Below are 21,507 nucleotides of genomic sequence, written 5' to 3' on the forward strand. Positions count from 1 at the left end.
CTTTAGTTACACTTAATATGTATATGTTTGTATTCTATTCTTATAGACTGTACTGTGCCCATAAAGTGTATAATGGGACATTATTATTTTTTTATTATTAAAAATAATGTTATTACTATTATGTGTGCAAAGCACCTTTTGCCTAAAAACGTTGTGGGTGTAGATTCAGAGCCCCAAACACTAAAAATCTTCAAATAAATTAGGATTTAATGTCAGAATTTCAACATTATTTGACATCTATTATGCAATGTTATTTTTCCATCATCAGCCTTAAAAGATGTAACGCAACCAAAAAAATGTTTATTAAATTTTCTCTGCTTTCAGGGAACCATTCTGTAAATGTCTATGTTTTACAGTAATTTGACACAGAATTTACAATGCAATTTTATTATTATTTTAGCACTAATGAACAAAAACGTCTATTATGATGAAGAAAAGCACAATAAATGCTAAGCAATCAGGCCAACAAAAGGACGGCGTGTTCACGTGCCGCTCCTGTTTAGTTACGCGCTTAGTAACGCTCCGAGCATGCAGTATATTATAATTTAGAAGAACATTTTATGGTGAAGTTTGTTGACCACGTGTCGATGAGAACGAGCTGTGACTTTATTATTGTATTGCATAATGACAGCGTTCCTGTCAGAAAAGAGAGAGAGAGAGAGGCGGGGTAGAGGGAGGAGAGAGAGCTGGCTGCAACGCTCGTGCCTTTGGCTCATCGGAACGTAGCGCTGCTGTAAAACACACACGTCAAACACGTGGAGGCGGTTTCAGGAGGGCGGGGCACGAGGCCCAATCAGAAACGAGGAGGTCGGTTAGTGGTCAGCGGACCGGCCAATAGGATGCGTCTTCGTGGGGAGGGGGCCAGTGAACGGCCGCGCGTGCATGGGACTAAATTCGGCACGTGTATCCAGGCATATGTTGACGTCGGGAGAGCGAGAGATACAGAGAGAGAGAAAGAGAGAGAGAGAGAGAGAGAGAGAGAGAGAGAGAGAGAAAAAAAACAGCGAAAGAAACGCGAGCCCATGCGTGTGCCGGAGTAGCCGGAGTAAGAGTCGTGGCCGGTGGCGGAGCAGTTGGTTTTGAAGCGCTTGCAAGGTAAGAATATATTATATAACTGTGGAAATATATAACTTTATATTTTTATATAGCTATAGATTTATTATATGTAAATGTTTATTCTGTTCAGTTTGAATATGACTCCGCCTACAGGCTCGCTCGCTCGCTCGCTCGCGGACGACCGTTGCTCATAACGCCAACCGTCAAACTGGCAGTTCGGTTTTTCCACATTGTAAATTAGCTAAGCTGAATTATGAAGTAAAGATAAACCTCTATAAATGAGCGATATCTCTAAATTTAATACTGAAGACTGTTTACCGCTCGCCTCTGTGTCCGCCTGTCCCAGTCTGGTTTATTTTACCAGTTTAAATTAATCTTATTCCAGAATGTGCTGGAATGACCCCGGGTTGGTATGTAAAAACACCATGTGTGTGTAATTAGCTTTACTCGCGGTAATAATTAGCTCTTTTCTGTATTTATGTACAAAAAATAGCTAGTGTATTCATGAAAAAGAAAATAGTGCAGTAAAAGGACAAAAAGGGCTTGTACTTGGCACTTTACCTATGGAGACCCGCTGGTGACATCCTGCATAAGTAAAAAAAATAAGTAGTGACCACGACTTAGTAAAGTTGGAACAAGAAAATTAAGCCATAGCCACAATTAAATATCCTCCTAGTTTAATGTACATCATAAAGGTATCACATGTAGGTTAATGTTGGGTTTAGAAAAACCTAGAAACCTAGCCTGTTTTTGATAACAGCTAACTGTTAGTCTCAAGCCAATTAATATTTCTGAGAAATTCCAGCAAATTCCAGCAGTCAACAGTATGATCTCATACACTAGCCACACACACACTGACACACACACATACACCTGAATTACAAACACAACACCAGCAGCATGACTGCTTTTTTACTATAAAAGAAAAAAGTGAGTGTTAACTCACAGGATGTTACATAATACAGAGCTACATCATACATAATGGTTTAATTAAAACCATTTTCCTTCGATTTAATTGAGGAAAACAATCCTAGAGTGGAGCAGTCACACTCATACTCCCACCCACCACATCTGGTCTCCAAAAGAGCGAAATACAATACAATAAAACACATGGTGTTGCTCAGGTGCGCATGGATGTTTTATCTGATATATGTGTCTGATATGAACAGGTATTCACACACATAAGTGTGTCACAAATTGTAATAATTGTAATAAACAACAGTATTGTCTTCTTTTAAAACGGTTTTTATATTGATATAATGGTGCTATTCTAGCATAGTAATGTTATAATAATGCTGTTACATCCTTTTGAAGTGGAATGAGCTTTAAGTTGTCAGGAATATTCAGACACTGGAATTGGAATGTAAAAATGTTTAGATATCCTTAACTTGCCTCGTTATGCAAACACAGAGGCAATTTCCAAATATTGTATTATATGTCCATTATATAGTTATTATGACGTGCCTACACACGTGCACATACACACTCGTGAGGTACACACTCCATCCTTGTGGAGCGCATGCTGACCTGTTTGTGTGTAGGGGAGGGTGCGCAGAAGTGAGAGAGGAAAAAAGAGAGAGAGAGAAGTATTTGTGTGCTTATGTGACCCTTTCTGTCATGTTCATGTTTACTAAAGCAGAATAATGTGTGGGAGCCATGAGAAAGGATGAAGAGGAGGAGGAGCGAGAGATGGGGAGAAAAGACAGAGTAGTAGAAAGAAGGAGAGAAAGAGAGAGAGAGAGACAGAAGGCTTGCTTGCTGCCTGCTGGATTTTAGTAAAGATGGAGCACTGGGAGAGGCTGGGAAGAGTGTGTGTAGAGGAATGGTGTAAATCAGGGTTGGGGGATGGGAGTAGACACTGTGCGAGACAGTGTGAGCACATGTGCATGCGTGTGTGTGGGTGTGTGTGTGTGTGTGTGTGTGTGTAAGTGTGAGAGTGCGAGAGTCTGTGCCAGAGGGAGAAGAAGAATAAGAAGAGAGAAAAAACAAGACCCTCACTTCACTGCATTGCTCTGCTTTTAATACTATCCCATGCTGCACGACCCCTCCCCCTCATTTCCCTGCGCTAGACATCACGCAACCCCACACGCACAGAAGCACACACACACACTCCCCTCCTCTCTCATCCTCATCTCAGCGGGGTCTAGATGTGGTCTGTGTACGACCCAGTATTGACTGCATGTATCCCACTGCTTTGGTTGGATGCGCAGTCCAACATTTCAATCTTTCCCCAAATATTTCCCCTTTTTTGTGTTTTTTTATTTAATTAATTAATTTTATTTTTACATTGACAGTTTCTTTGATGAATTTCTTGTTTCTTTCAAGGACCTTCCCCCTTCTTACCTTCCTGTGTGTGTACCTCATTCATGGGACACTTGTTATGTGCAGTTATTCCCTTAAAAGAGGCTTTTTACACTTATTGGAGAGCAGGGCACAAACTGATGTGGGCTAAATGATACATGGATATCTTATGCAATCTGCCATATCTGAAACTTTTAACATCATTAAGACTTGAAGTCATTTTGATGGATATTTTTTAATGTACTTACACTGACATGCCAAATATTATTGGACAAGAACTAGTATCATATCCTATGAGTTTTGCCACATCCCATTGAGGCTAAAGAACACTGCACTGACCTGCTACAAGAGCCTTCTGCACTGAATGTAGATGTGAATTCTGCCAGAGTTGTGGTTGTTGATCGTTTGCCAGACAATTCCAGTAACTATCATTACCACTCACTGCGATGTTCACTGTGGGTACTCCTGGCACACATGTGATACAGCTTCAGAAATAAAATGTCCCATCCACCCATCACCCACTCTCAGGCCTCTCATAATTCATGATGCTTTGGCATGAGCATCCTGACCAGTTTTTTGTCAAACTCACAAGATATTACCTCACAACTTACACAGATGTGGGCATTCCCAATTCATTCTCTGAGGTCCCACTTCATAATCAATTTACATGTCTCTTATCCCTTGACTTTTGGCATGTCAGGTGAGGTGAATAACACAGATTTTTTCATTGCATTGATAATCTGTCAAGGGGTGGGATCTACTTACAGTATTAGACAGAAAGTGAAAAGTCAGTTCAGAAATTGATCGACTTTGAAAAGAACCAGTGATGTCTAAATAATTTGGACATCTTCAAAATGAGATGGAGTGTCCCTGGTATGCAGTGGTCAGCACCTAAAAAAGGGGTCAAAGAAAGGATGGCAAGTAATCTGATGACAAGGCTCAGGCCAGTTTGTTCTGATTTTACAAAAGCTACTGTAGCACAAACTACTGGTAAGGTTAAAACTGTCTGTACCTTTGTGGGGGGCCATACTTAGATGGGTCAGATCTGTTTTGATGTAATGACACATATTAGGCAGTTGGTTTAATGTTATGTTGCAAGTAGCCCCACCTGTGAGTCATAACATTCACATTTACTCAGCTTTTAACTGAATTGTATTTTTCTTTGTAAAAGAAATGAGCAGGTTGCTTGTTTATGAATATGATTGTGTACCACTCTCCCTTACAAGAGCTGTCTGTGTATGATTGTTGTCTGTTTTAATAGAATGCAGTCTACTGTAATAACTTTGTCCGCTGCAATAAAAAAAAAAAATGGCAACACAATATCACTCGTATAAATAAATCTACTTATCTTGAATCTTGACTCTTTCTTTCTCTGTCCAGTCATGCAGACCTCCTCCCAACCCCCCCTGGACACGCCCAGCTCACGGGACAGCTTCCTGTTCAGCGACGATGACTCTGAGGTCTTCCTGTCGGAGGAGAGTGAGGGACGCTCCAGTCAGAGTGTATACAGCCTGGACGGTGGCCTGGAGAGCCCCGGCTCCCAGTGGGCTAGGGACGGCTTTGGAGAGGGCTCAGAGGTCAGCGGGGGTCACGGAAGGCCAGTCTTTGTATCTGACTCATCGTTCTCCTTCTCCTCTTCTTCTTCATCCTCTTCCTCCTCGGGCCTGGGCTGGAGTGGTACAGAGAATAACAGCGGGACTGAGAAGGAAAAAGGCAGAGGAACGCAGGGAACACAGGGAGATGTGCTGTTCGCTCAAAAAGTGAGACTTTCTTCGCTGTTAGACCTGCCAACATAAATACAATACCTCTTCTAGCATATGTACAACTTATTTCTTACTTAAAGCTCATTAAAACTGAGATGTTTTGTTGAAATTGCAGATTTGTAAGTTAATTATTTAATTGCACATTAATTAAATTTATAGTAATGACTCTAACTGAGGTTAAACCTCTGACTGATTTGCTGTGTGCAATAATATTTGCTTTTCTCTTTTTTTTGGGGCTAGTGTTTGGAGCTTCAGGGCTTTATTAGGCCCCTCCTGGATCTTTTGAATGGACTGAAAAAAGGAAGATTTGATAAAGGTAAGGGCATGTGTGTGCAGCGTTCTTTTGTTTTCATATGCGTTTGTGTAAGTGTGCTTGAGGTCTGTAATTAGCTATGCAGCTGTGTGTGTGTTTGTGTGGGCAGACAGGATTTCCTCTGTTTAGATCTCTCTGTTCTAACAGAATCAGTTCAGTTATTTACCCGAAGGCTCACTGTGTCCTGTTGATATCTTCAGAGTTAAGGCACTTTCACTCACATTTACACATTAACAAAAGCAAGACATCTAACTCCTTTTATTTACCCCTGCAGTGATTGCACTTTACTTAAGTGATACATGATGGTAAATCATAGATTTTAATCAGTTAAAGACTTAAGCAAAAGTGGACATCTTAGTGATTAAAGGGTTAAAAGAATGATGTAATTCTCCTTTAGTACATCTTGTTTTTGTGCTGTAAAAGTACGTCGGCTGACGTACTTTGTGGTTTGAAATTTTCGGTACGATCTGTACAATCTCTAAATCACTGAAAAAAATCAGTCGAGTCCGTATGTGGAAGGTCTTGTGTTAATAAGTATGTAACTGTTTCACAATTCCTGGGCATACTGCTGAATCACCGAGATTTACCATTGTTGATCTATTTGATTGGCAGGTCTGAGCAGTTTCCAGCAGAGCGTTGCCATGGACCGAATCCAGAGAATTGTGGGAGTGTTGCAAAAGCCTCACATTGGGTAAGAGGGGTGGAGAAAAGTGAACATAGAAAACTGTAGTATGAAACTAGAAATTAAGTATATTTGATTCATTTATTCTTTGCACTTGCACTGATTGCAGAACCTTTATCTATATCTTCTGCTTTACAGGGAGAAGTATTTGCCGACTTTGTTACAAATAGAGATGATGCTAAAGGTCTGGTTTCCTCAAGTCATTCTTCACCCTTCAGAACCAACGACCCCTAAAAAGCATTCAGAACAGAGCACCTCCATTGTCAACACACCTCCACACAAGCACAAAGACCAACTGCACATTCCAGTTAAGGTACACGCTCTCTCTCTCTCACACACACAGCACACAGCAAACATTATTACTGCATTGGCTAATTTCTATCACAGCATGAATGAACTCAGGCAAAAGAAAGACCATAAAGCAGAAAAAAATGACTGAGAAAAATAATTTTAGCCTTACAGGCACACCAGAGAGAGACATAAAAAGCATGATATATTAAAGAAAAGATCATTGATATCCTTAAATCCATCTTAAGCAAGCCAATAGACAGGGCAATCGTGGCTATGAAGCCAATAACAGAAGTCTATGGAGAACCCATGACACAGGAGGTGATCCCAGAAATTTGTGGAAAAAAACATTATAAACTATTACAGTTATTAAAATGTTTGCAGCTTGTAAAACATCTCAAATATGCTTGAGAAGGCTTCTTTAATCACACTTATCAAATATTTGTAGTTACAGGTCATGTGTTACAAGTAATATAATTGTTGCTAAGGTGGTCTCGCTACTTTTTTAATTTACTTTTACGTTTTTATCTTACTCTTCCTCTCTCTCTCTCTCTCTCTCTCTCTCTCTCTCTGCAGAAGCGAAGACTGAGCTGGTCAGACACAGACTCCACTTCCGCTACTCCTCCTGTTGTGTGTAAGCAAGTCAAAGGTCAATTTAAGGCAAGTGAGCAGGAGAAGGAGGAACGAGGTGAGAGTTCTGGGAGCAAACCACATAGAGACCAATCAGAGAAGAGACAGAAGACAGAGGGAGAAACATCAGGACACAAAGCCATCCACTGGTCTGAGCCTAGCCTGACCTGGGTGCACATTGCGCCCATCTTATCGCCCCCCAAGTCCTGCCCTTCTCACGAAGCAGGGCGGGGGAGTAAACATGGGGGGCGTGGTTATGTCCTGCTCACAATCCCCCCTCCCACCAGCAGGTGCAGTCCCGCGACACAGGACAGCTCCATCTCGTCCACGACACCCTACCCTGAGCCTGTCGGGTGCCAAAACCAGCAAAACGGCACGGAGAAGACAGATCCGGTAAGGGGGCGGGAGCAGTCTCCTCCAATCACGACACAGCCTTCAAGTCGGGCAGAGCTCCGGCCGCTGGAAACTTGAATGCACTTAAAACAAGCACAACCAACAGAGAGAACTGTCTGAGCAATTGTGTGGAGAACTTTTGAGGTATTTCCTTCAAAGCAATTGTTTAAGCTGTGTTTCTTGTATTTCTATGGTTATTCAGGCAGCTTACGATGCAGGTCTGAGATTTGGGCATTTTGAGAGAGAAAAGGAAAAACATTAATACCACTGAAATCCAGTAGAAGCCCATAAACAACAACTACAAAGTGATGTGCTGATCTAGAATCAGTTACCCATTCCTGTGAATGAGAGAGCTGTGTGTGTGTGTGTGTGTGTGTGTGAGAGAGAGAGAGAGAGAGAGAGGGAGAGTGTGCTCTAGAATGAATGAGGACATGCCTGCAAGTGTGTGTGAGAGTGTATGTGTGTGTATGCCTGCGTATGTGTATATAATTGGTAGGAACTTGGGAGGTAGGAGGTATTGGTTTGGCTGGAGTCCCAAAATAAGGTCAGTCAGAACCAGCATGCAATAATTTAATGAAAGGTCAACACAAGGTCAGTATTTCTTATTGGTTTTCATTCTGGCCATTATTCAGATAAGAAGCACTTAAGGCCCCCCCTCCCCCCCACACACGCACACACAAAAGTGAATTCAAAAAGGGGCTACCTTTGCACAGCACTGTGTTGTCCTGTATAAAGATGTGTATTATTCAGGGAGATGGGAAACTTTAGTAGGATATCACAATTCTGGTACAAAGGCTCTGTTTCTGCCACTTAATATTAAAGAGCAATGTAGCAGTGCTTATTTATGAACTGACACATCCATTTTCAAGACTGATGTAACATTAAGATTTTAAGTATTAACATAGGGTCAGTTGCAATGACCACTAAGCGAAAGATCACAACATCTTACTGCAACAATGCCTGTTTAAGGATTTGGTCTGTTGCAGTGTTTCTAGAGGTAAACAATCACATGTGACATCTCTATATTAGTCACGTTATAAATAGGATGCTCTTAGAATTCGCCATGCTATCGGTGTCCCAAGCCTAAGAACATTTAACTTTGTAAAACAATCACGCTTAAATTATTTGATTCATTGCAATCTACAAAAAAAGCTTAATTAGGTTAACCAAAATGGGAAGATGAGGCATTTGTAACTTGTCTTGGCGGCTTCCCAAAAGAGTTTGTCCACTTATTATGCATTGCGTGATTAGCCTAGGTGCCGTCCCAGACATATTAAATTACACCCTTCTGGACTTCCCCATGTGCTCAGTCACTGGGAATAGGAAGGCTAGAAGGGGAGAAAAATGTAGAGCACTTTATCTGAACTGGAACGGAAGCATGTAGCAAAAAAAAAAATGCTAAAGGCACTTTGGCGTAATTAGATTATGCAGTTACAATCTGAGCGGTTAAGCAAACCGCAGTCCTTTCTACATTGTTGTAACTGTCTCAGTCTTCATGCACACTAGGAGATATGAGATTGCTTACCTTTCACTGGCTATTAATAAACTAATAAACAACCTCTCTAGTCATGAGAGTTACTAGGGGTGTAGCAGTAAACAGAAATCAGTTCAGTTCACATCGTGGTTAATGAGAAGACTACAGGCACCATAGCAATACTCCTAAATCCACTGCAATTCCAACAATTCCATGCTAATCCAAACTTGCTTAGCCACCAACGTACAGCTTTTAAGGTTTCCAACTGGGAAACTTGTTTCTAACATTCATCTTTGCCTTTGCTGTGTTACTAGCTTATTGCCAACTGTGAGAGGGTGTGCACTGACACATGACATTCAGTATGAATATACATACATACTGCTACACCCCTAGTATTTACATGATTGCTGCATTATTCTTATTCGATTAGGGATGTTTGACTTTTAAGGACATATTCTGGCCTCTCATGGTGATCTTACGCTAAACTGTGCCCATTGCACTTGGCCCAGAAGAGTTTGTTACATGGCATTATTATGCAGCCTGTCTCTGCATCTGATGCAGTCAAAAAAAAACCCTTTCAACCAAAATGAGACTTATTGTGTACATAGATTTGCAAAGCAAGCAATACTTCCATTCCAGAAAGAATTCTTTTTGAGCACCAACAGATGTGAGAAACTCTCCTGCCAGTACTGTACCAATGATGTTAGTGTGGCTAAAAGAACGGACATTCCAACACTGATTAAAGAAAGGGGCGCAGTCCATTGTTGGGAAATAAAGAAAGAGAGGAGAGAATGTACAGTGTCTGAATGAAAGCAAAGAGCCATGGGGTCTGGGACAAGGGTCATCAGGGTTACAAGGGTTACACCAACGAACACTCTTGGTAGAAACATCAACCCTTACATGCCCCATCCTGAGATTCCAGTTTTTATTTATTCATATGATGATTTATGCATTTATTTATGTTTGTTAATTTATTCATATGGCAGCTGACAGAATGGGCGCTTATTCTACAGCTTGCTTTGTAGAGGCTGAAGTGTTTTTGTGAGACTGATATCGGTAGTAATGGAAAAATGAAGGAAATCGTCGATTGGAATAACCTGTGCCTTTTCACCAAATAGGATGTGTGCAGAAATTCATACATTTTGATTGTGGATTTTTATGAAAATAAGGGTACAGAACAGGAAGTACTTAAACACACAGATCTACAGATTTTACTGTTTCTGTCACACACACACACACATTGCTTTATCAGAAACGTGTACCCTGTGCTGGTCACTCTATGAGTGCTACATACCTAATAGGTGCACTATATACACTCTTAAAAATAAACATACTTCAGATGGTTCTTTATTCAATGTCACACAACAGCCAATGTCATCATTTATAACCTGTATTATAATTTAGTGCCATATCCAGTGTATTGAAGTTCCCTAGTTGTTATATAATTTTATGTGGTCAAATAAATGACAATCCAAAAAGTCCAATTACAACTCAAAATATTACAGAATAATCATGTGTTCACTTTGATTAAATACTTATGGGACATGGGCATGTAATTAGTCTGCAAGTTTCCTAGGATTTTTAAACCTAAATAAAAAATGTTAAAATTTTCCAGGCTAGAAAAGTTGCTGTTAAAATAAACATTCCGTCCAAATCACATAATTCACAGTAGTTCAGGTCTGGATAGGTGAGCATCTGGGTTCTAAATATGTCCTCTGCTTTTAGTTGTAAAAATTATGTGAGTGAATAACCTCTATATTGCTAAAAATAAATAAATAATAAAATCTACATTAAAGATGAAGCCTTTTAAATGTTAATAAATGTAAATAACCATCTGAAGTACCTTTACTTTTAAAAGTAAAAGCTTACAGACTGTAGACAGATTGTCGTAGACAATTTCTGTGGTCATGTTTAAAGCAGCCCTGTGAGCCAGTAGTCTTGAAATGTACACCAGCACACACATGGAGCTACTGTACAGTTTCTAATAAAGTGGCCAGTGTCTGTAAAAAGCATATATATTCTGTTTTGCACACTAACAAACAGCCATAGCAGTAGACCCTGTGTTAGCATCACATAGGGACTGGTACTCCCCAGAATCCATTCTTACATTACAATCGATTTCCAAAAGTAGGATGCTAAGTTACATTTCGGCATCTGTTGCAGTCATTTCCTACCCCTAATTGTCCATCAGTGTCGAACAACCTGGAAACATCAAATCCGATTGATTGATATGATATAAAAAGGGACGAAAATCCAACTGCACCAATTTAATGTGCTGCTAAAAAAAGTGTTTCTAAAAGAGATTACTGACGGTTCTTGGTAATCACATTACTCTGCACAGTTTCACAAGTCTAAACCCCAACCACGATTACTGCCGTGGTATTGCATTTGTTTTCTATTTAAAGTGCACATTCATTCTTCTGTTGTTTTTTTGTTGTTGTTTTTTAACATGATAACGGTTTTTGTACAAAACAATTTGCCCTTATTACTTTGTTTCTATTTTTTTATGTTTTTTAGCTGTACAAATCAATACGACTGGTCACGAATGATGAAATGAATGACCTGCTTTCTTGAGCCTTTTTTTTTGTACAACAGTAGAGTCCCATCCTCTTTCGCTAACCACCTCTCCTTTTTTCCTTCCCCTTTCATCCCCTCGCTTCTTCCTCCGTCCTGCTCACTTTGTCGAATCCCTTTTCCGTATCTCTCCTGTCTTTCTCCTCCTCACTCTGTAGCTTTATTGTTCTTTCTACTTTTTCAATGAGGAAAAAAATGAAAATCTTTTAATAAACAACACATTTTGGAAATAATATTTTTGTGAAATGTTTTTCTTGGTGATTCTGGGTGTACTTTGGTTGTCTTTCTGATATCATACTGCAGTCACACACACACTTAGTACAGGTTACTAAGGTTAAAGTTAGAGAAAAAAAAGTGGTATTTAGATATACAGTAATATCGCCCCCAAGAAATGAAAAAGCGTTTTTTTATATTTATCTGCCCAGATAGTTATTTAACAATATAATTAATATAATTAATTAATATAATTAATATAATATAATTAATATTTAACAAAAAGAATAAATAACCATTATTTCTTCTTAACCCCCTCTTATATTGCGGGTTATATTGCCTATTTCAAAATGTAAAAATACAGGGAAAATATTTGTAGTCATCTTTTTAGAGTGAAACCATTTCTTCTGTGCTTAATTAGTGTTATTACCATGTAAATGGAACATAATTATTTTAATGTGTAAAATAAATAATTACCATAAGCAAACCATGACCTGTAGGGTATGACATGTTTATTACTTTTAACTTAATTCGTTTTGTTAAATGTGGTTAAACACAGATCAGTTTTAGTATTATGACTGTTCCTCAAATTTTTACATAAAAACATAATTAGTCTTGTTTTTTTTTCTACTTGTTGTATTTAGTCTGATGTTTTACAGTATTTTGAAGGCAAAGCACTTCCCAGATCATTTTTTTAAGAGACCCACATAAATATTACCATTTATATTGTTTGTCCATCTATTTAATGAGCTCTGTTCTGAATGGCCTTGTATTATGCCTCATTCAAAAAAGCTGTCAGGGGGAAAGTGCTACATATGATGTAAATATTAGGGGGGTGGAGGTAAAATACTCTAAGCATATGTAAATATTTTGGTTTCAGTAACATCACAAAAACATTGACTTCAAGACAGGTTGTTTGTGCAGCTTCCTTTCCAGATATGAACCATACTGACTGCTTTACACTGGTTAAACAGTATATCACACACCACACTGCAGAATACTACAACACACTTCTGTTTTAAAAAAAGGAACTGAAATGTAGGTTTCTTTAATAGTGGCCTTTTATATCATTCGCTTATGTGTCTAAAGACCACACAGTACTGTGTATGATGCAGTATACAACACCTATAGATACACAAATAAAGTAAACAGCTCTGGAAAGAGAAAGTAAGAGACCACTTAAAAATGATGAGTTTCTTTGATTTTACCTAATTGAAAATCTTTTGGAATATAATCAAGAGCTGAACTGTTCAAATGTTTTGCAACAGGAGTGGCATAAAGTTATTCAAAAGCAGTGTGTAAGACTGGTGGAGGAGAACATGCCAAGATGCATGAGAACTGTCATTAAAAACCAGGGTTATTCCACCAAATATTGATTTCTGCACTTTATGAATATGAACTTTTCTTTGCATTATTTGAGGTTTGAAAGCTCTGCATTTTTTTTGTTATTTCAGCCATTTCTCATTTACTGCAAATAAATGCTCTAAATGACAATATTTTTATTTCAAAATTTGGGAGAAATGTCTGTAGTTTATAGAATAAAACAATAATGTTCATTTTACTCAAACATTTACCTATAAATAGCAAAATCAGAGATTCAGAAACTAAAGTTGTCTCATATTTTTTTCAGAGTTGTATACCTGTATACATAATTGATAATCACACAAATCACATACAAAATAAAGTTTTATATTTCTGCCCCAGACTTTCACTGTAGATCCTGTCACCCCGGTACTGAGGGAGAGTTTAGCTCAGGCAGATGTGTCCCGGCAGGGGGTGCAGAATTAAGTCCTATGTGAGAGAGAGAGAGACAGAAAGAGAGAGCATGGAAAACAGTGCTGTAATACACGGCCCCCATTCCTTTAATCTGTTTTGGATTGAGTGGGACTTAGCCACGTCCCAGCTGGTTAGCACATCCTCCATGACCGTGGGTATTTGCGCATGTATGTAATGAGGTGTGTGTGTGTGTAATGAGCTGTGTGCTTGTGTTTATGTGTAATGTCTATGGGGAGATCTCGTTCGGGCATGAAGCGGTGCCTAAAACATCAACATGCTGCAGATCCATCTTTGCCTTGGCTCCTCTTTTGTAGCCTTTAGAATATATACAGCTCACCTTACACAAACCAGCTCATGCCTGACTACCAGAGAGGTTATACTGTTATAAATATGTGGTTCCATGTAGTTTATAAGTTAATACATGCTACAATATTGATGTAATGTGCCTTTGGTGTCTGCAGCATAGTTTAATTTCTCAAGATTTACTCTGAATTAACGGGTTATTACAAATATAGAGAGAATAAGTACTTTAATAAGTACTCCCTGAAATCAACTTTTGCAACTTGGGATGTCTGTCATACTGATTTATTTTTAAGGGACTGAGAAACCATTATAAATGTTTAGCAATTAATAATAGCAATTGCATCTATTATTTCTCATATTGTCTCCATATTTATTCATGGTTAAGCTTAAATTGTTCACAATGTTGTGGTAAAATTTCCAGGGACTTTTTTTTTTGATTGATTTGATAACTTAAAAGATTTTGGTTTCATAAATCATCAGCCGTTTGGATGGCTCCCTTATTCTGATGTCACAATAAAGAACCACCCCTGACACCACCTCTCACCCATCAACCTCCATCAGAGCCCCAATCACAAGATCAGTTGAGGATCCACCATTTGATCATTCGGGTTGAGAACCCCCGACAGTATGTTTTCTAGACGACTGATTCTCTAAAAACTCTCTCACAGACAGTTATTACACTGCCTGCTGCCCGTGACACAGTTCTACTATAGGTTTAAGAAGATTTTGTGTATAAAACCTATTCTTAAAATCAAATTTCACTAAAATGGTGGACAAATACGTGCAGTGCTTTGCGTGAATAAAAGCTCCCCAAATAGTACTGGTCCACAAAGAAAAAAAAACGAAATTTGTTTAGGCCCATCCACACATCAAATCAAGTCACATCAAATAAAGTTTACTGATTAAAGCAGCCTGTCTTCAATGTCAGGACATTGGGACTGTGTTTTGGTGCCTCAGTTGAAAAGGTAAAAACGTTTTATTGCTTTAAATTCTCTAAAGAATATAAAAGCAAGTTTGTTTCTATTACTATCACTGCACAGCTCACAGTAACATGGCGCTTTGGTGATGTTATGCATAATAAGTACATGTGACTGTTGACGACCCATTGTGTGCTGAAACCCTCACACACTGTACAAAAATGAATATGTCAAATCAAAAGCTGAAAATAGAGCTTATATTCTCTACCTGAACCCAACCTGACCCAAGGCCCGACATCAACTCTGGCCAAGTCGAGATTTCCTACCACTTTTCTTTGGGCCGGTTCAGGTTGGGCTCAAGAAAAGGGTCTGTGACCTAGGCATCTGTTTTTAAATGATATTTTTATTTTATATAAAGCTAAGGTGGGACAATTACAATATAGTAAAAGTAACAAATCAAACTGTGTTTTAGGTAAAAGTTACACAAGTTGCAGCGCTGTTTGTAGCTGTTCTTAATAAACATTTTTCTTAACTAATAGTTCTATGCTTCTTCAGTGTTGCAATGGTAATTAACATCATTCTGAACAGATTTCGCTCATTCAAACATCATACAGTTTTAACACTGTACTAAAAAAATGTCGGGTTTAAATCGGGCTCGAGTATTAGAACGTTATCCTGACAATTTTTTTTTTTGTCATCTGACGTCATGACCAACATTCAACCTGAAATTAACATCTATTGACGTTGGTGGCCAACTGAGTAATGACAGTTTATGGGGCAGGCTGGGTTGGGCTCAGGCAAAACGTGCACAGGCTTGGGCCGGGTTGGGTAGGATTTTTTGTGTCCGACCTAAGCTCTAGATGTAATGTCACTGCCCATATACTTCTTTGTGTACTTTGTGTTGAAACACAGCAAAACAGCCACTAGAAGACAACAACAATCATGGCGACAGTGGAAGAGGTTGTGCTGATATCTGTGTTCCAAAGCTTAGTCGAGGTGGGACAAATCCTCTGTAGGACTGTCTTACGAAGACTTCTTCTCAGTAGCCTATTGGTCACACATTTTGAACAGTAGTCTAATGAGGCTTCATAGTGACATCGCACCCTCAATTTCCACTAACACAGCTCTATTCCGGCCATGTCCGTAATCTTTCAGAGAACATGCACTGACAAACTACTGACGAAAGGATGCCACTCTGAACATAAACAAGCCTTATAAGACATCCTGTCATCTGTAAACACGGTTGAAAAAGGGAGAAATCGAGTAAAGTGTATTTTTCCTTGAACTTTTGTCTTTCTCAGAAGAAGGGATATTCTCAGCTGTTGCTATGGCCTTTTTTTCTGTAGCCATGGTAACAAAGCCATGTTTTTCTGCTTTATTAATAACCACCTTCACCAGTTCGTCGTCCATCATGCTACCAGCTCCAGGTGCTTTTAGTGGGGACCAGCTCTGAGTGGCTCTGTGCTATGCAACACACACACACACACACACACACACACACACACATACAAATACACAGGCATGCACTCAAACCCTGCACACCAAGTGCAGCCTAGTGGACACTTGGGACAGCAAAGCCAAATGATACAGACAATATTGTAAACTCAGTGTTATATTTATGTATGATGTACAGTATAGTGTCATCACAATTTATGATGTTTTTATTTATTATATTTATTATTTTGATTAAAAAAAATTAGGGGGTGTGTTACTGTGGGTTTTTCTGCATAGACGAGACTCTAAATCAGTTATGAGGGAAGGTGGCTGACTTAGCAGCCCATCCCCCGTAAAGTGTTTAGTGAAGCGTACACACACACACACACACACACACAAAAACACTGTACTTTGCCTTTTGACCCAGAGACTAGCCTGTTTGTTTTTGTTTCAGTGCAGTGCTGTAAGATGGGCTAGGCTACTGCAAGTACCCATACACACACACACACCACACACACACACTCAAACCACTAAGCACATTACCAATCAGCAGCCTTGAACCCTCACCCACACCTACATATTCTACACACACACACACACACACACACACACACACACACACACACACCCAGTCACATTCACACACACACACACACACACACACACACACACACACACACACTGGGCCGGCCCCTCCCCCCTTGTCTCCATGCAGTTTTAGGCAGAGAGAAGCCCATGGCCCCCATCCTGCTGCCTCCCCTCCTCTCTCTCTATCTCTCTCTCTATTCCCCCTCTCTCTCCCTCTCTCTCTCTCCATCCTTCAACAGCACTCCCTTCCCTCTAGAAGGGATAGAAACCAGGGACAACTGGGAAGGGTGGGGGAGAAGAGTGTGTGTGTGTGTGTGTGTGTGTGTAGGACGTTAGAGGGGATTCAAGGTGATCTCAGGTTATTTTTGCCCAATTTTGTAACTCTTTGTTAAAAACCATAAACATTAATTGTAGCATGTAGCTAAATCTGAGAGTGTGTGTTTGTAATGTAAGTGAGTGCTTAATAAATCCCAGTATTTTAAGTGTACTGATTATTTTATTATTTATGTTTGGAAGTGCCTGATGTAATGTTTTGGTGTGTGTGTTTGTGTGTGTGTGTGTTTATACTATATATCAGATGAAAACATTAAGTGGGATTATGAGGGAAAGGGAAATGAAGTCGGGTGAGGTCAGAGGCATGCGCAGTCACTCAGTGTATTCCATCGCTCTTTCTCTCTCTCTCTCTCTCTCTCTCTCTGCCTCCCTGCTGTGCCCATTCTGAATCACCATTAGAACTCAAGCATGCTGCGCTCTTACAGCGCACACACACACACACATAGAGAAACAAGCACGTGCCCCTCCTCCATCTACTACAGCTACTACCACGACTACTACTACTGTAATTCAGACACACTGCCATATTGGGATTGCTGCCCACTGACACACGATTCACAAACAGTTTTAAAGTTTCATTTGATCTTTTTGTTTAACTGGACAAAACTATAAATATATAATGTATATATAATGTATTTAGACTTTTTTATGTATTTTTTGACATTCTGTGTTCTGTTATGTTGCAGCTTTATAATAAAAGTAATACAAATAATATTGTTTTTACCCATCAAATTAGCAAATTTATAAAAAATTGAATGTTTTGCATTGATGTAAGTATTCAAACAATTTGCTATGGTACTTGAAATCTCCCAATGTTCCTGATCATATTTGAGAAGTATCGGCAGAAGTGAACGTACAGTTCTGTAAGTTACACATTTTTAAAATAGTACTGCTGTGTCACAAAATAAACTTTAAAGTTATTTTTAGGTGAGAACATCGTGGTTTAAACTTCAGATATGCGTTAAGGGAGCAGCAGTGTGAATTTCCATCAAGTATGAAGCTGTTCCAATTAAAGAATAAAGGAATGCACTCACTCATCCAATCAACCAAGTGCATACTGGCCAAGAACGGGAGTACAAACTTGTGTACTCTGCATTTACAAACGGCAAATGGGTCGTAACAAACAGTAGCATATAACCAGACTGGAACATGTTCAGCAGTATCCATATTCAGCTGTTCACTGTCCTTAACACTAGAACGGATAAACCTATCCTTTATATTTGATAATATTTTACTAACTTGAAAATAATTTGAATGAGAAACAAATTCTATGAGAAACAAACGCTAACATATGCCTTAATAGATCTGTGTACTTCATTGCTGTTTTTAGCAGGGTTGTATTGAAGAACTGACAGACAGCGCAGCTGGAGAAGAGGCGAGAGCACGGTGACATTTTGCTTTGATGTTTTTCTAAAATAAAAATAAGTGATTTTTTTGAGCGAAGTGAATTAAAATAAATTCATGTTCAGTTGAAGTGCTTTTCTCTTTTCATTTTTTATTTCCTTAACTGCACTTGATCGATGTGTGAGAGAGAGAATGAGTAACAATGGGCATCAGGTGCATCTTTCAAAATCTCAAACAGCAGAATGCGTATATCTGCTATGTTAAGCTACAAGTAGTAAATATAAATTCTTTTAAATGTCAGAAAAAAATATAACTAATAGTAACTAATAGTTACTGTGCACATTTGTGTATGTTAAGTATGTTTTATTTTATAGTTACTGTGCAATTTGCACTTTCTTTATATATTGATTGTTATGGGATGATGGTGTTTTTTTCTTTGCTCAAATGTTCAAATGGAAACATTACTATGTGTACAGTATGTGCAACATATGAAAGCAGTATTTATACTGTCAACATATTATAGTTATATAAAGTGTGGGTTGTTTTGCACAGTATGTCTGTGATTTGGTTCCTGTAGGCTTTGGGCAAGGTGTTTTTTTGCTCTAGTCCAGAGGTGTTGCACGCTGGTGGTATGTGGTGGGTTCTATTTTGCTTGGGGCCCCAAAATGCCTTGAAACAGCCCTGATAAGGTCTCACAGCTGACAGTGCACATCAGAGCAAACCCAAGCCATGAGGAGAACAGAGCTGCCTGTAGGGGGCAAAGACAGGGGTGGGGTGGCACAGATCTGCAAAAGGCTGCAAAATATTTTTGCTGCACTAAAAGTTTCCAAGAGCACAGTGGCCTCCCTAATAATGATATGGTAGAAGTTCAGAACAACTAGGACTCTTCCTAGAGCTGCTGCCCCATGAAACTAAGTAACGGGGGAAAAAAGGCTTTGGTAAGAGAGGTAATCAAGAACCCAATGGCTGAGCTCTAGCTGTGAGCTCCAGAGATCCTGTATACAATATAAGAGACAATTAAAAAAGGTTGACCATCACAGCAGCACTCAACCAATCTAGACTTTATGTCAGAGTGGCCAGATAGAAGCTTCTACTCAATACAAGACACACAAAAGTCTGTCTATAATTGCAAAAATGCCCTTAAAGTTCTCATAAGAAGATCTTCTGGTGTGATGAAACCTTCTGATTGACGTTTTTGACCTCAATTCTCAAGGCCAAGTCATAGTTCTGTGTCAAACATAGTTCTGTGTCAAACACTGTAGCCTATGCCTACTCTGCGAAAAGCCACATACCCTATGCCTATACCATGGCCTGATGCGCACCTCCCCAGAAATGTAACTATGCACCATGAACAGCAGCGGTGATTGGTCCTTGTGACTGGCCTCTTGTTTAAGTCTACATCTTCCTCTCTTAGCAGTTTAAACTGCAGAGTGATGCAGGGTTGTGGATGCACACACAGAAGTATAGATGCGTCCCACTGCGTAGGGCACTCATGAAGGCTGCACAGGCAGAAGTATTAACCAGCTTTAAGTGTCATGACTGAAAGGACGCCAGGCATTGCTCATTATCTACTTAATACCATCCCTACAGTAAAGTTTGGTGGTGGCAGCACCATCATCATAGATGTAGTTCTTCAGCAGTTGGGATAAAGGGACTATTCCAAGTTGGATAAAGGGACTGGTCATATGGAGCAAAATGCAGAGATATATTTGATCCAGAAAACTCAAGACTTCAGACAGACCTCGACAATGACCCTAAGCACACGTGTCTGTGAATGTCCTAAAGTGGCCCAGCCAGAGCCCAGACTTGCGCCCAGTCAAACATCTATGTAGAGACCTGAGAATGGCTGAAAAAACGATCCCAATCCAATCCGACAATCCAAATCCAATCTGAGAGGGTCTGCTGAGAAGAATACGGTCTGAGGAGGCAGGTACACTAAACGAGTTAGTACTGTCTGATATCTACCATGCAGACTCTGGTAACATGCAATTTAGAAAACATGGCAAATCATTTTGGCTTCAGTTCTACATAACAGAAGGCAATAGAAGCGGATAGAAGCGTAACTTACAGAGTACGACTCGTTGTTGCTTGCCATGAACTCTTGTGCTGGATTGTGTTGATTCAGCCTCCTCAACTTGGCAACCTGAGAGAGCTTCGCGTCTGTGGTGGAGTGGGAGGAGCAGACAACTCTCTGTGGTGTTTTGAAATTGGACTGCTGTTGCTATTTTAGTACTCGCTCTCATTTTCTACTAAATGGTCCTTTAACGTTGTTGTTGTTCCTTGTAAAATTACATAGAAATATGCTCTAGTGCATACACAAGTCCTACTTCCTGTGTTCGCTTTCCTGCTCCCGCCCCAGACAGCTCTGACCAATAAGCAGAGAGAATGTTCTCACAATGTTTGTTGTAATGGCTTTTGATGCGCTTGGAGTTTTCCCTGTGTTTCAACAAGTGAAACCAAACCAAGCAATAAATGCTTCAAGTTTCCAAACTCATTTCATACAAATTTGACAACACAGCAACCAACTTTGGCTTCTGTTCCACGGAAAAGAAGGGAACAGAAGGACAGCGTTCATGTATTTATAGGTATTTACTCAGTGTAATCCTAGTAATGATAGGGAGTTTCTGATAGCTTACATAACAGAAGCTAAGCCTGACTTAATGGATGATTTAGTGTGACGTAGAGGAAGCACTTCATCCTTATAGCTAGCAATGAAAGCGAACTGTAATGGGGAACCCTAGCTACTGAGTGGAAATTGGAAATGACTCAACTGGGCTAAGAATTGGGGGAGGGGTGAGTATTTTTGCTCTTTCATGCTCTTTCCTTGCTTGTAAGATCGTTTTGATGTTCACAACAAAAAAACGTAAAAACAGTGATAAAATAAAAGACAAAAATGAATGGACTTTCCCTTCAAGCCTAGTTCTAGACAACAAAGGTTTTCTTCTGACAGCGAGTAAATCCATATGGACTTAATCTGTGTATGGAAACCTTCCATTAGCTCTGCGGTTTGGCTGCTCTTCATTCAGCAGGTGTGGAACTGGGGGTTTGGAGACTGAGCTTTGTGTCTGGGTTTTAGTAAATGAACCATCAAAAGTCAGAATAGATGTAGGAGCACTTGGGGTCAG

The 21,507-nt window shown here is 39.5% G+C and overlaps 1 protein-coding gene across 1 annotated transcript; it reads left to right on the top strand.

Moving 5' to 3' along the window:
• The first annotated feature begins 962 nt into the window (after window positions 1–962).
• Window positions 963–11,707, top strand: LOC103032920 (circadian-associated transcriptional repressor). The gene is made up of 6 exons (XM_007256834.4): window positions 963–1,095; window positions 4,738–5,117; window positions 5,361–5,436; window positions 6,046–6,124; window positions 6,254–6,428; window positions 6,980–11,707. Exons 2-6 carry the CDS (start codon window positions 4,740–4,742, stop codon window positions 7,502–7,504), a joined length of 1,233 nt encoding a protein of 410 aa, XP_007256896.3. The 5' UTR covers window positions 963–1,095; window positions 4,738–4,739; the 3' UTR covers window positions 7,505–11,707.
• The last annotated feature ends 9,800 nt before the right edge of the window (window positions 11,708–21,507 follow it).

This window comes from Astyanax mexicanus, chromosome 6 (assembly GCF_023375975.1).
Source record: "Astyanax mexicanus isolate ESR-SI-001 chromosome 6, AstMex3_surface, whole genome shotgun sequence".
Lineage (NCBI taxonomy): Eukaryota > Metazoa > Chordata > Actinopteri > Characiformes > Acestrorhamphidae > Astyanax > Astyanax mexicanus.